Source organism: Saccostrea echinata, unplaced genomic scaffold, assembly GCF_033153115.1.
Source record: "Saccostrea echinata isolate AGI-Se365-2 ecotype Australia unplaced genomic scaffold, CSIRO_AGI_Sech_v1 ptg000010l, whole genome shotgun sequence".
NCBI lineage: Eukaryota > Metazoa > Mollusca > Bivalvia > Ostreida > Ostreidae > Saccostrea > Saccostrea echinata.
Window position 1 is genome coordinate 12,274,682 of NW_026889759.1, and position 14,705 is coordinate 12,289,386.

General features: G+C 33.6%; 2 protein-coding genes and 1 non-coding gene across 3 annotated transcripts in view; 1 reads left to right on the forward strand and 2 right to left on the reverse strand.

Annotated features, from left to right (window-relative positions):
- Positions 1-4: 4 nt before the first annotated feature.
- On the forward strand, positions 5-7,122 carry LOC133184737 (small ribosomal subunit protein uS11). The gene is made up of 4 exons (XM_061319808.1): positions 5-187; positions 1,852-2,013; positions 4,657-4,733; positions 7,024-7,122. Exons 1-4 carry the CDS (start codon positions 42-44, stop codon positions 7,089-7,091), a joined length of 453 nt encoding a protein of 150 aa, XP_061175792.1. The 5' UTR covers positions 5-41; the 3' UTR covers positions 7,092-7,122.
- A 5,592-nt stretch (positions 7,123-12,714) lies between these two features.
- On the reverse strand, positions 12,715-12,787 carry Trnat-agu (transfer RNA threonine (anticodon AGU)). The gene has a single exon. It is a non-coding gene; the product is annotated as a tRNA-Thr (tRNA).
- A 172-nt stretch (positions 12,788-12,959) lies between these two features.
- The window catches only part of LOC133184421 (sodium-independent sulfate anion transporter-like), a 29,008-nt gene continuing 27,262 nt past the window's right edge, over positions 12,960-14,705 (reverse strand). Inside the window, exon 21 of the mRNA XM_061319491.1 lies at positions 12,960-14,652. Within this exon, the coding sequence (XP_061175475.1) occupies positions 14,588-14,652 (65 nt within the window). The 3' untranslated portion in view covers positions 12,960-14,587. The remainder of the gene's footprint in view (positions 14,653-14,705) is intronic.

A 14,705-nucleotide genomic window follows, 5' to 3' on the forward strand; every position in this document is an offset into this window, starting at 1 on the left:
ATTTTTAAACCTTGAACTATTTGTTCACATGCTTTTTGCAGATGGCCCCACGTAAGGGAAAGAAGGAACAGACAGAACAAGTTGTTCTTGGCCCCCAAGTTAAAGAGGGCGAAAATGTTTTTGGAGTGGCTCACATATTTGCCAGCTTCAACGATACATTTGTACATGTCACTGACCTGTCTGGAAAGTAAGTGCATCAGAAATTGAGAAAAATGTGCAAGTGTAGTACTGGCATAGTTCTACCTGTTCACTCCATTGCTATAGATGTATAACATGTTTCCCAATATTTTTATATGATTATTTTCCTGGATGTGTTAGACATGCATGTTATTTGTGGAAGACCGTACTTGTCCACATTCTCAGAATAGCTGAGTTTCACTAGATACAACAGATGGAATCAAAGTGATATGATCTGTAACTTAGCATGCATTTTGATAAAGAATTATTTTGCATGCAACAAATTTCTTGGCCAAAGTTGTAGACAGTAGAGATTTTGTTAATAGCAAAATTTAGAAACTCAAATGTAATTTGATAATATTGGAAATTCACTGTTTATAGTCCTTCCATCTGTATGTCTGTCCATTCTTCTGTCCATCCATTTCACTTTGGGACACCCATCTCTTATCTGCAACTCATTGTATACCATTGAATAAAAAATTAAGACTTTCACACAATCTTTATTACATAATGCCATTGTATACCTCCTCTTTGATCAGCACACATATTTCAGGTTTCCCATAGCAAAACATGGACACTGACATTCCTTGTAAAATATGGGGGAGAACCACAGAATAAAATTTAATACTTTCACAGAATCTGTATTATATAGTGCCATTGTGCTCCTCCTATTTTTTTAATTGATTGGACAGATATTTTGGCTTTTCCATAGCAAAGAATGAACCTTACTCATATGGAAGTGGGGGTATCATTTTGTGAGCTTTCTTCTCACAGTACCTCTAGTTTATTAGATACTCCTTAAATTCTTATGAAATAATACTGTACCAGCACATTCAGGTCAAGGTCATAAATAAAGCCCAAAATGTACAAATTTACTGTAATAAGAATTGCCATTGCTTGAAACATTTTGTTTCAGTTTTTACACGTATTTACAGGTAATAATTTTGAAATTGTGTATTTTGGTTTAAAATGAAATTTGTTGTAAATAAAAATGCTACTTAAGCTATTTTATAAATTTTCAAATGTGATTTCATAATATTAAGAAAATGAAAAAAAGATAAATATTTTACTACCAAGAACCATAACTATTTCTTATTTCTATGGCACAAAAGAACAGTAACCTTGTTTCCCTAATATGCTTAATTCAGTTCATTGCCAAATTCATTATATCAACATGATTTCTAAATTACGAGAGGTGGACATTTTATATTGAGAATTGACTGTAGTTACAACACCAGAGTGTTGTAATTTTTAAGAAGGTACTATTTATAGCAAATTTGAATATAGTGTATGTGTACTTAAAAAAGCGGGCTTCATATTTTAGTGGCTTTGGCACAGACAACGATGCGCTAATTCATGAATACTGCTAAGAAATCATTTATATATACAATATATAGCACGGATGTGTATAGCGCTTCTTCATGATTTCGCCAACAACTCCATACCCAGTGGTTGCGCTTAATTTTGAATACACCAATTTATGTACACATACAGTATCCTAACAACTTATAAATGCTTTATTTATATTGGTGATTATAACAGTGCTGATCAGTTGCTGAAATTGGTACCTGTTGCTTTAAAAATCAGCACCCCTAAACACATAAAAAGTTAAATTCTTTTTCATCATAAATAAAAATTATATCAAATACTTAGTTTCCTTTTTAATTATTCTAGAGAGACCATTGCTCGTATCACCGGAGGTATGAAGGTAAAGGCAGACAGAGATGAGGCTTCTCCATATGCTGCTATGTTGGCAGCCCAGGATGTAGCTGAGAAGTGCAAGACTCTTGGGATCACAGCACTTCACATTAAACTGAGGGCCACTGGAGGAAACAGGTTAGTGTTTGGACTTGTACATCAATAGAGGAGCAACCGTGGTCTGAAAAGCATCGCCAAATTGCTGTTGAAAATGCATAATCTTGATTGTTCAAATGAAGGGCCACGTCCTCTTTCAAGGGGAGATAATTAGGAATTAGTGAAAAAATAATGGCATCATTTAAAAATCTTCTTCTCAAGAACCACTGGACCAGGAAAGATGAAACTTATGTGGAAACATCCTCAGGTGGTGTAGATTCAAGTTTGTTCAAATCATGACCCCCGGGGGTAGGGTGGGGCCACAATGGGGGATCAAAGTTCTACATAGATATATATAGGAAAATATCTTGAGAAATCTTCTTCTTAAGAACAGTAAAGCCATGATTGGTCATATTTATAGGGAAGCATCCTCAGGTGGTGTAGATTCAAGTTTGTTCAAATCATGACCCCCAGGGGTAGGATGGGGCCACAATGGGGGATCAAAGTTCTACATAGATATATATAGGAAAATATCTTTAAAAATCTTCTTCTTAAGAACAGCAAAGCCATGATTGGTCATATTTATATGGAAACATCCTGAGGTGGTGTAGATTCAAGTTTGTTCAAATCATGACCCCCGGGGTTAGGGTGGCACAACAATGGGGGATCAAAGTTCTATATAGACATATATAGGAAAATATCTTTAAAAATCTTCTTCTTAAGAACAGTAAAGCCATGATTGGTCATATTTATATGGAAGCATCCTCAGGTGGTGTAGATTAAAGTTAGTTCAAATCATGACCCCCGTGGGTAGGGTGGGGCCACAATGGGGATCATAATTTTACAGAGAAATATATAGGAAAATATCTTTAAAAATCTTCTTCTTAAGAACAGCAAAGCCATGATTGGTCATATTTATATGGAAGCATCCTCAGGTGGTGTAGATTCAAGTTTGTTCAAATCATGACCCCCAGGGGTAGGATGGGGCCACAATGGGGGATCAAAGTATGACACAGAAATATATAGGAAAATATCTTTAAAAATCTTCTTAAGAACAGTAAAGCCATGATTGGTCATATTTATATGGAAGCATCCTCAGGTAGTGTAGATTCAAGTTTGTTCAAATCATAACAACAACCCCCCCCCCCCTGGGGGGGATAGTATGGGGCCACAATGGGGGATCAAAGTTTTTCATAAAAGTATATAGAAAAAACTTTAAAAATCTTCCTCTCAAGATCAGCAAAGTCATGACTGGTCATATTTAAATGGAAGCATTCTCAGGTAGTGTAGATTCAAGTTTGTTCAAATCAGGGCCCCCAGGGGTAGGGTGGGGGCACAATGGAGGATCAAATTTTTACAAATGAATGTATGGGAAAAATTCTTCTGCTCAAGGATAGCAAAGCCATTTGTTATATTGATATGAAAGCATCATCAGGTAGTTTAAAATTTCCCCCCTCCCCCCTGTAAATTTTTCAATACTGAACTGATTTTTGCTTTTTTTCTCCTAGCCAATGTGCCCAGGTGAGCGATGTGGCCCATGGGCCTCTTGTTAATTTTTACTCCAGGTTTTCAATCAATTAAAACTAATAATACCGCTATAGTGTAAGAAAAGGTTGCTAACTAATTTGAAGAAAGCTTATGGTTTAATGCATAGTAATTAATATTTTTGTTTTGGAGACAAGAACACACAAAATATAAGATATGCAAAATATACTTCATTATCATTGCCCATAAGTTGATAACTAAGTCGCCTTGTCTACAACTAACATACCTGTGTGCACTTGAAAGCATATTGTCAGACAAGTGAAGAGCTGCATTTTAATTATCCTTTTTGAATTGCTAGAAATAGGAAAGATAATAAAACTAAAACAAATTAACATGTCTTAAATTATTCAGACAAACAAATTCAGAAAAACTGAGTATTATCAAAGGTAGTGGCAGTTACTTTGCATTGTTGTGCAAATTATTTATTTTGTTTTAGTACAAAATACAATAAAATTTACATGCTTAACATTTGCATAGACACTGCAATCAGTATGGATAAGAATGAACCAGCCCTCAATCACATTAAGGTCAGACAACATGTTCCTCAAAAATATATAATTTTTCACAAGATTTTGTGATTGAAATTTTGGTACTTTTTGAAGTTTCCTCACAAAAATAAATTGGGGTACATTACCAGGCATTTGTGCAAGATTCTGGAGGTGGCATTTCCTATATAATCCTATACTTGAAATCAATAATCCTATACTTGAAATCACTTGAACTGCTGATATCACAATTTTTGGTTTATATATATATTTTTCAGATATTTTGAAAATAGTTTAGAAATGAACAGATGATGATAATTATAAATATTTTTGGTCTATTACAAAGGAATGCAAATACAGATATTAGAGGAATGTGTCGTCACACCTTAAAAGTAAAGACTTCAGTATATCACACATTACAGTGATAATGAATTAAAAGGAAATTTCGTGAAAATCTGAACTGAGCTTTGTATCAAATTGAGAAGTATATAATCTTCTTAGCTCTGTATATCATCAGTAACAGTTTGTGATTTTATTATAAAGTATAGAATTAAATGGCTCACCTAAAAGTCAGATCTTGGGAAAAGGAGACCTAAATGTTAGACTCTGAAATAACAACGTTACGGAAGTAATTACATGTAATTGTTAATTGTAGGACCAAGACCCCTGGACCTGGAGCCCAGTCTGCTCTGAGGGCTTTGGCACGTTCAGGAATGAAGATTGGCAGAATTGGTAATTTTTCAGTGTTTTCCTATAAAGCTCAAATTGTTTGCTTTTTGTCTCACCTGAACCTAATTTTTAGCTCTACTGGTCAGAGACCAGAAGAGCTTATGCGATAGTAAGGTGTCCGTCGTCCGTCCGTCTGTCTGTCTGTCTGTCCGTCTGTCTGTAAACAATTTTTCAAAACGCTACTCCTCCTACAGTTTTGGTCCGATTTCAATATAACTTGGCACACAAGTAGACTACACTAAGATACATAATTTAGTGCATCGGTTTTTGATTTCGATGGACGGTGTTGCCATGGTTACTAAAAATAGAAATTTCTGTGAAATTCCTTTAAAACGCTACTCCTCCTACAGTTTTGGTCCGATTTCAATATAACTTGGCACACAAGTAGACTACACTAAGATACATAATTTAGTGCATCGGTTTTTGATTTCGATGGACGGTGTTGCCATGGTTACTAAAAATAGAAATTTCTGTGAAATTCCTTTAAAACGCTACTCCTCCTACAGTTTTGGTCCGATTTCAGTATAACTTGGCACACAAGTAGACTACATTAAGATACATAATTTAGTGCATCGGTTTTTGATTTCGATGGACGGTGTTGCCATGGTTACTAAAAATAGAAATTTCTGTGAAATTCCTTTAAAACACTACTCCTGCTACAGTTTTAGTCCGATTTCAATGTAACTTGGCACACAAGTAGACTACACTAAGATACATAATTTAGTGCATCGGTTTTTGATTTCGATGGACGGTGTTGCCATGGTTACTAAAAATAGAAATTTCTGTGAAATTCCTTTAAAACACTACTCCTGCTACAGTTTTAGTCTGCTTCTAATATAATTAGGCATACAAGAAGACTATACTAAGATACATAATTTATTGCATTGGATTTTGAATTCGATGAACAGTGTTGCCATGGTTACTTAAAATAGAAATTTCTGTGAAATTCCTTTAAAACGTTACTCCTCCTACAATTTTGGTCTGATTTCAATCTAATTTGGCACACAGTTAGAATACACTACGATACATAATATGTATTTCTGTTTTTTTTTATTTGGGTGAGTGGTGTTGTCATGGTTACCGGTACTAAAAATAGAAATTTCCGTGAAATACTTTCAAAATGCTACTACTCCTAGTTTTCATTTGATTTCAATATAACTTGTCACAAAAGTAGACTACATTAAGATACATAATTCTATTTATTGTTGCATGTTGCAATGTTTCAAATCCAAGTGCTACTTTTCTTTTGTTATACAAACAGACCAGTAGAGCTACAGTCTCATCAGAGACTTCTGGTTTTTTTTTTATAACAGAAAAGAAACATAAGTTCATATTTGGACAACTTTTAGCTCACAGTGTATATTTTCCTACCCATTGAGAATGGTAACAATATTGATTCATGGGGGAAATGACATAGAAATGGAAACTAGAATTTTCTGTCATATCAACAAATGACATTGATTCTGCATTTATACAAAAATCATTTAACAATTAGTCCATGTTTTAAAGAATAAACATCAAGTATTCCTTCTTTTACATCTTAATATCTCTTGTTCTTGTGTTTTCAAGTTGTCAAAAATGTCGACCACTAGGCTGTCTACATAATCCATACTTCCATATTACAACTAATCTCCATCTTTGATTTGTGTCTCATACTAAAAAAAATTACATCATAGCAATCTGTTCCTCAGCAGTTGATTTGGGAATATTTACTCTCAAAATTGGAGACAATCAACATATTTTGGCATTGCTTTTGGGAATGGCACCACTTATTGGTACCACTTATAAAAGGAAAAACAGGTAATCAGAGATTACAAAGCTCACCTCAACAAATGTTGTCTTGAAAAGTTAGGCAAAATCCCACACTGAACTAATAATATAGTAATGTTTTTGGAGCAGGTTCATTCCAGCTTAATTTTTAGCCCTTCATAAACTTGCATGGATGATTCGTCAAGGGATACACACTAAAAAAACTTGCTTTGGATGCCCTAGATCCAACCTACATTTTCTGGAGGAGTGACCAGGTTAAAGTTTTTAAAACAAGTTAGTTCCAATGTAACTGCACACCCTACCTGGACCAAACTTGCATATTTTGTATCTAAGGATGCACACTACCAGAATATTTGATTACTAAAGACTGCCTTGTTTAAGTATAACATATATTGAGGTGAGCTAAGCAATCTTTGATGACCTATGTTTAGAAATTGAAAACGGAGAAATTAGTCCAAAAGTCACGAAATTTGGTTTGAAAAATCTGTATCAACTGTAAGTAAAACTGATGTTTTAATTTCAGAGGATGTGACCCCAATTCCATCAGACAGCACCCGCAGAAAGGGAGGTCGTCGTGGTCGTCGTTTGTAAATTTACACAATAAAACATGTACATGTGTGAACATTTGTTTGTGGTATACAGAGCAGTTGTTGACCAATCATTTTCAGAAATCAGAATATTTCTTTACAGTATATTATGCATCATGGTTAGAAAATGCTTTTTAAGTGTTGACAAATCACAAATTGAAGGATGTATTCACTATTTGAAAAGAATTGACCTATAGGAGGGAACAATTTCCCGGGAAAAGTCACTTTTAAAAATCAATGTTCATTAGTTGTTAACTAACATATATATGTCTTGATTTTTCAAATTTATATTTTGAACCTAAAATTTATTATTTACTACTTAAAAATTAATCTCCAGAGTTGGCCAAAACAGCATTTTGTCTGTTAAAGCACAGATTTTTGCATGAATTTAGGCCTAGAAGTCCTTCAGGGCAGGCCTGCCCCTAAAAAAAAATTATGATATTTTGATAGGTTGTGATGAAAGGAATAATTTAAGATAGGAATTTTTTAGGGGCACGCCTGCCCTAGAGTCGAAATTCACAAAAAAACCTACAAAAAAAAAAAGAAAACCCGTTTGAAAAAACCTAGTCTGCATTTATACATTCTATTTTCAAAGCCAGAATAGCTAGATTGGTAAAACAGCTTGGTATGTACACCAAAGATACTTTTTTGAGTCGTGTTTCGAATCCAGGTGGTGCCACACTCCTATACATTTTTAAATTCTTGTCTTTTCAGACTTTTTTAATTTAATACAGGGTCTTGTGTATTTTCAATTATCTATCTTTTATGCATGTTTATTCTTGATATAAAAGACACTTAAGGGAAAGCAAATTGTAAATTCCACTATAACTAAAACACAGTCAAGTGGAACTATGCCTCAGTAAAGCACACTTTCTTCGAGGACAAGAATTATTCACTCTGTGTTATTCGATACAGATATTCTCGCCTGCGATGAGCATGAGCTGCGATGGATGTCTATTGTATATATATATATATGTGTGTGTGTGTATATATATATATATATATATATATATATATATATATATATATATATATATATATATATATATATATATACAAGTATACAAGTATACAAGATTTATTAGTCCAATTTGGGCCCCCGGAGGAGCAAAAAAGATTTACAAACATGAAACAAAGAAGGAGGAAGATCCAAATGATAGAACAAACATGATCTTAAATATAATGAGCAGTGCTTAATTGTATAATCATTGATAAATGCATCTACAAGAGATGTATACGAGTATACATATTGTAATATAATAATAACATATAGTCAAGTAGCTGGAAAGATACATATATGCATATTAAAGAACAGAAGAGATGATATATTGCCATTCCTACATGTATATACATCCCCAAATATATTTAAATTTTTCAGTTAAGGTAGATTATCAAGGAATCTAGCAAGAGATCTTAGGATCTCAGGGTCTTCATTAGTCATGAGCCAAAGAAATTGATTATCATATGATAGGGACTGAAAATTTTTACATTTATTATTACAAATATTTATAAGTTCAAGTCTTTGTACACTAAAATGAGGACATACAAGGAGAAAATGAATTTCATCCTGAATCTCCTTGAGATCACAAAGGGAACAAAATCGTTCATCTTTAGGTATTTTTTGATATCGTCCAATTTCAATTTTAAGCCTGTGAGCTGATATTTATATATATATATTTAAGGAATCACTGACTAGTTAGTAGAGTATGCCAGGGCATCAACGATAGTTGGAAACGTGGGATAATTTGCATAACGGGCAAAGCCCGTTATGCATAAATTATCCCACGTTTCCAACTATCGTTGATGTCCCAGGCATACTCTACTAACTAGACAGTGATTCCTTATATTTCCATTTCATTGTGAAATAAAATTGTAAATTTAGATTTTAAAAATGTAAACTAATAGATTTAAATTACACGAGGCCTCACATGTCAATTTCAATAGTCCCCGCCCACTGACATTAAACACAAAGAAAGCCGCTTGAGAATTACATGCATATTAGGCCTTCTTAGCTCCTGACCTTTCGCTTGGCGAATTTGCATTCCGGTGGAATGATCAAGAAATCAACTCTCCTAACTTTCAAAGAGATATCACAGAGAAAACAAATAGAAATGGAAATATTTTTATATATATATATACTCCTTAGAATTCAATCAGTTTAGTGTATTACATTGCTCTTATTCCATCTTTTATTACTAGTTCTTGTCTGCGTTATTGTGCTGGAAAGTATACGTACTGCGTATATTATCTGTCAGGAGCTTTAAAGTTTTCAAACATAGGAATAACATAACAGTATCTACACTCCCTTGGATATAATTTTTATAATTTGTATACATTAATGGCATGTTTTATTATATCAACAGAGATGTGTTGTAAAATAAACACACATCAACAAGAAAAAATAAGAATATACATAATGTAGACATTACCATTATTTACAATGAAAAGTAGGTGGGGGGGGGGGGGGGGGGGGGAGGGGGATCAAATCAAATAACATTTAGAGATAACAAACTCAAAATGTGTTGACAATATAATCATGCCTCTTAATAAATGTCTGTGGAAAGGATCCAACTAATCTCTACATACTGTATTAAAATGAAAACGAATTATTACATGTATCTAGCCTAAAGCCATTGACCATAACGAAATCGACAAGCTTTTTATAAAGACTGAAACCAGTAGTGAAGAATCGATAATTTTCTATTCAATCCTTGCATCTAGCTCTTTTTCGTTAAACAATCAAGTTGCTTGTCAGAATAATTTTATTTTTTTCCTTTATTGAATTTGAAAATTGTTAAATTTTGATTGTGTTGCACTAAGAGCGAAAGCATATTTTCCCCACCTGATGAAAGAACTGCGAACGATAGTATTGTTCTCCCGCCTACCTCAAAGTCAATTTTCTAAAGTTAACATATTTGAATGATTTTTCATAATTATAGAGATATTTATATGAAGTTTCATAAAACACTAGTTCTTTAAGAAAAGAAGGAGAGATAATTCTGGTAAAATTTGTGTTTTTATGCCCCCAGATCGAAAGATCCCGGGGGTATATTGTTTTTGTCCTGTCTGTCTGTCTGTTTATCTGTTTGTTTGTCTGTTTGTCTGTCTGTCTGTTGTCAACTTTAACCTTGCCCATAACTTTTGATTGGTTGGAGCTATGACTTTCATATTTTACATGTGTATTCCTTGTGACAAGACCTTTCTTTGGGTACCATCATACTTGACCTTTTGACCTTGACCTTGGAGTTTGACCCACTTTTGCAAAATTTTATGAGACTTTAACCTTTGCCATAACTTCTGAACAGTTGGTGCTTGGGGTTTCAAACTTCACATGTGTATTCTTTGTGACAAGGCCTTCCTTTGGATACCAACAAATTTGACCTTTTGACCTTGACCTTGGAGTTTGACCTACTTTTGAAAAACTTTAACCTTGGCCATAACTTTTGAACAGTTGGTGCTTAGGGTTTCAAACTTCACATGTGTATTCCTTGTGACAAGACCTTCCTCTGGATATCAACCACTTTTACCCTTTGACCTTGACCTAGGAGTTTGACCTACTTTTGAAAAACTTTAACCTTGGCCATAACTTCTGAATGGTTGGAGCTAGGGCTTTCATACGTCACATATGTAATCCTTTTGACAAGACCTTCCTTTGGATACCAACCACTTTGACCTTTTGACCTTGACATAGAGTTTGACCTACTTTGAAAAACTTTCACCTTGGCCATAACTTTTGAATGGTTGATGCTAGGGTTTTCATACTTCACATATGTAATCTTTGTGACAAGACCTTCCTTTGGATACCAACCACTCTGACCCTTTGACCTTGACATAGGAGTTTGACCTACTTTCGAAAAACTTTAACCTTGGTCATAACTTTTGAATGGTTGGTGCTAGGGCTTTTATACTTCACATATGTAATCCTTGTGACAAGATCTTCCTTTGGATACCAACCACTTTGACCTTCACCTTGACGTGTGACTTTTATTTAAAAAACTTTAACCTTCGCCATAACTTTTGAACAGTTGCAGCTAGGTCTTTCAAATTTCACAGGTATATTCCTCGAGACAAGACCTTTCTTTGGGTATCAACATTTTTTATCTTTTGGCCTGGATTTTGACTTGCATTTGAGAAACTTTAACCTTCGCCATAAGCTGCCATACGGGGGCATCAGTGTTTCACAAACACATCTTGTTCACTATAGAAATCAACAGAAAATGGAAAATAATTTTAAAACATCTTTCCCCCACGTGAACAAAAATTCCTTTTTACAGGTAATATACACTGTCAATTTACAAATTCGTACCAAAGCTTTTTGTGTTTCACGGGGGGAACATATGTCTACAGACAAAAAAGTACAAAAATGCTTATTTTTTCACCAATTTCAAAGGAGTTTACAACTAAAACATTGTATTTTATTTATGATATATGCTGAATTTTATATGCGTAAAACATAGGAAAAGATTTAAGGAACATTTATTCATATCCAAGAATATTTTAAAATGTGGTGATGCTTCAAAGCCCGATTTCAATGGAAAATATCGTCTACCCCCCTTATTTAAAAAGCTGGAATTAGGTGTAATTAACTATTTAACACTGATATTAAAATTATCAGTCAATTACCATTGAACTGGTCTTTGCATTCAACAAAGATTTTACTGCCAAATTGTCATTAGTATTGAATTAAATGGGTTTAAAATGTAGGCGGGAATCGAAAGTTAGCGTGCGTAGTCCTTAAATACATTAGCATTTAATTATACCCTATTATTATCTTATAGTTGTTTAGTGATTATTTAATGTCGTAAGCAGACTTGCTTGGGTATTTCAATTTTTTGGACACAGTATTCCATTGTAATGATAATAGTAATGCAACATTTTTCTATGTGCACAACTTTTGTAAAGTCTGTCCAACTGTGGCCCGACTAAATCACCTGTTTGTCTGGACATTTAAACTGTGAGTGATTCATACATGCTATTCCTTCAGATTAGACACCAAATATGCCCATCTTCTTACTTGATAACAGGAAAGGAGAAAAATGCGATGGATCACTCAGACCAGGATTTGAACTGGGGCGTCCTGAATTCACTAGTCAGGTGCTCTACGAACTGAGCTATCTCTTGCATTTTTTTCCTCATTACACAGGTATCCATTATCGTGCATTTTAAACTTCATATACATGCTACCAGGTAATTGTATAATTATATGCTAGTACTGTTTTATTCTAGAATAGCTAGTGACCTTGACCATTGAGTTATGGCCTTGAAAATGATAAGGTATCATTCACATAACCTTTTTAAAGGAAAAAATCTGCCCACAGATTATTTCAAAGCCCAGATGTTATCCACAAGTTTGAAACATCTTCATTACATTTTTCAAACTACTGTAAGGGATCGAAAAATGCATTGGACCAGACCAGGGTTTGAACCCGGGCCTCCTGAATTCACATTTCAGGTGCTCAAGGGAGCATCTGGCAATCAAACCTGACTGCCACATTACTCGCTCAATTAAAGATCTTCAGTCCCTCAAGACACAATACCAGGATCTTCCCTGACAGGTCTTTCATCTGTCACTTCCATGCAGGTCATGGCACAGCATAAAATGTAACTGGCTAGGAGAAAGATGTGACAGACCAGACCAGGACTCAAACCTGGGCCTCCTGAATCACTAGTCAGGTGCTCTACCAACTGAGCTATCTGGCCACCTGTGATAAAACTTGCCTGCATGACCACCACACTATCTTGCTTTGAGTGTATCCTTGAAGGAATTCCCTTTGATTATAAGTCTTAGTTTCCAACTTCATAAAATAATTGCTGGCTCAGGGATTGAAACAACCTTTATTGTTACATGATATAAAAGCTTTCATTGCATAAGTATCAAAATGATTTACAACCCACAATAAACAAAATATATCATTATTACATAAGAATACATACATATTACCTACTGATTACATTCATCAAAAGAATTTTCTTATCAAATTAAAACTTTAATAAGTTGATATGAATTTACATTGTACACACAGGTATTATATTGCACATATACATTTCAGCCTAGATTGCACTTGAACATTAAATGTTCTGTTGGTCAAATATTAAAAAGAAGTTTGACAAGATGAATTCTTATACCTTTAAAAGTAGTTTCCTATATGAATCTATGCTAAAAAAAATTCTAACATTTCCAATGTTTTACTGATCGGTCATTAAAAAAATCGATGTTTGACTGATGAGTGAGATATTGGACCTGTCAATGAGATATTGGTTATGTCATACTGTGGGCGGGATCGGCTATACATGTATCTTATTTGCATTCGTTGGAGTTTGACAGAACTTGACCGACTTTAAACTGCAGTGCGGGTAAATGAAATTTACAACATGGAAGCCAGAAGAAGATATGTCAAAATAAAAAGTAAAAAGATATAACAAAACATTTATTGACTGTGTTTTTGGGCAAAATGTGTTTTGTCAACCTCTCAAACCAAACTGTGATTCTTTGGTCTGAAAAAAGGTATGTCGCCCTCGAACCCAGTCAATAAATGTATAGTATCACTTATATAAATCATTACTATGTCTAAATAGGATTCTTATATAGCACAAATCATTCATTTTTCCTGGGCAAAGTACAGTTGATTATACATTTCAAGAAAATATATGACATGGACATTTCCTTACAATCAATTCATTACACACTTACTTCCCCTGAGAGTCTGATGCACAGCATCTAAGTAATTACTCTACATCAAAACAAGATTCGAAATGTTCTCATTTTGTTCTCCGTTAAGTACCAGGTAAAATAAAAAAAGCATTGTAAATATTTGTGATAATGAAGTTTGAGCCGACTTGGTTAAATATAAACAAAACAAATCAATTTACACAGGCATACTAAAGGGTTAAAGTGCTTATTGGTTCTATAAAAATCAGTATATATCAGATAGTTAACAGTCAGTAATAGTTAGGTGCACTGAAACAATATTTATGTAAACAAAATTTTTAATATCAGTCTGCAGAACAATTCAATGTATTGACTTACAAATTTTCAGACTTGCTGAAAATTTTTAAGACCAATATGGTAAATCTGAATAATAAAGAAAACATTTATCAGTCATTAAAGTACCCCCATACAATATTAGTTTGAACCATATATGTGCCTTGTAAATAAATGAAAAAATTAACATTACACAAACATTAAAATAAATATGGCATTGGTACATTTTTTTTTTTTTTTGTATCAGTGACTTATAACTTGGTCAAAATGCATTTAACATGTAAGTTCACTTATGCTGTTTAAAAATTACATGAACATTAAAATAAATATGGCATTGGCACATTTTTTTTTATATCAGTGATTAATAACTAAGTCAAAATGAATGTTACATGTAAGTACACATAAGCTGTTTAAAAATGTTGACAGTAAACAAGTTCTAAAGTCTGTATATCAAAACATTAATTTATACAAACAGTTGTGGGTATTTGTAAGAAGTATTGATGAGAATTGATGAGCTATCAAAGATGAGAACTGAATTCTACTTTAGTATGTTGTACTGCTGGAAATTCTGGAGTTAATTGTTCTGAAAATATAAAAATATACACTGATTATTCTACTGATATAATTGCAATTTTT

Coding starts and splice junctions, on each gene's coding strand:
- LOC133184737 (XM_061319808.1), top strand. CDS start 42: ATGGCCCCACGTAAGGGAAAGAAGGAACAGACAGAACAAGTTGTTCTT. Junction 188..1,851: donor GTCACTGACCTGTCTGGAAA/GTAAGTGCATCA, acceptor TAATTATTCTAG/AGAGACCATTGCTCGTATCA. Junction 4,734..7,023: donor AATGAAGATTGGCAGAATTG/GTAATTTTTCAG, acceptor TTTTAATTTCAG/AGGATGTGACCCCAATTCCA.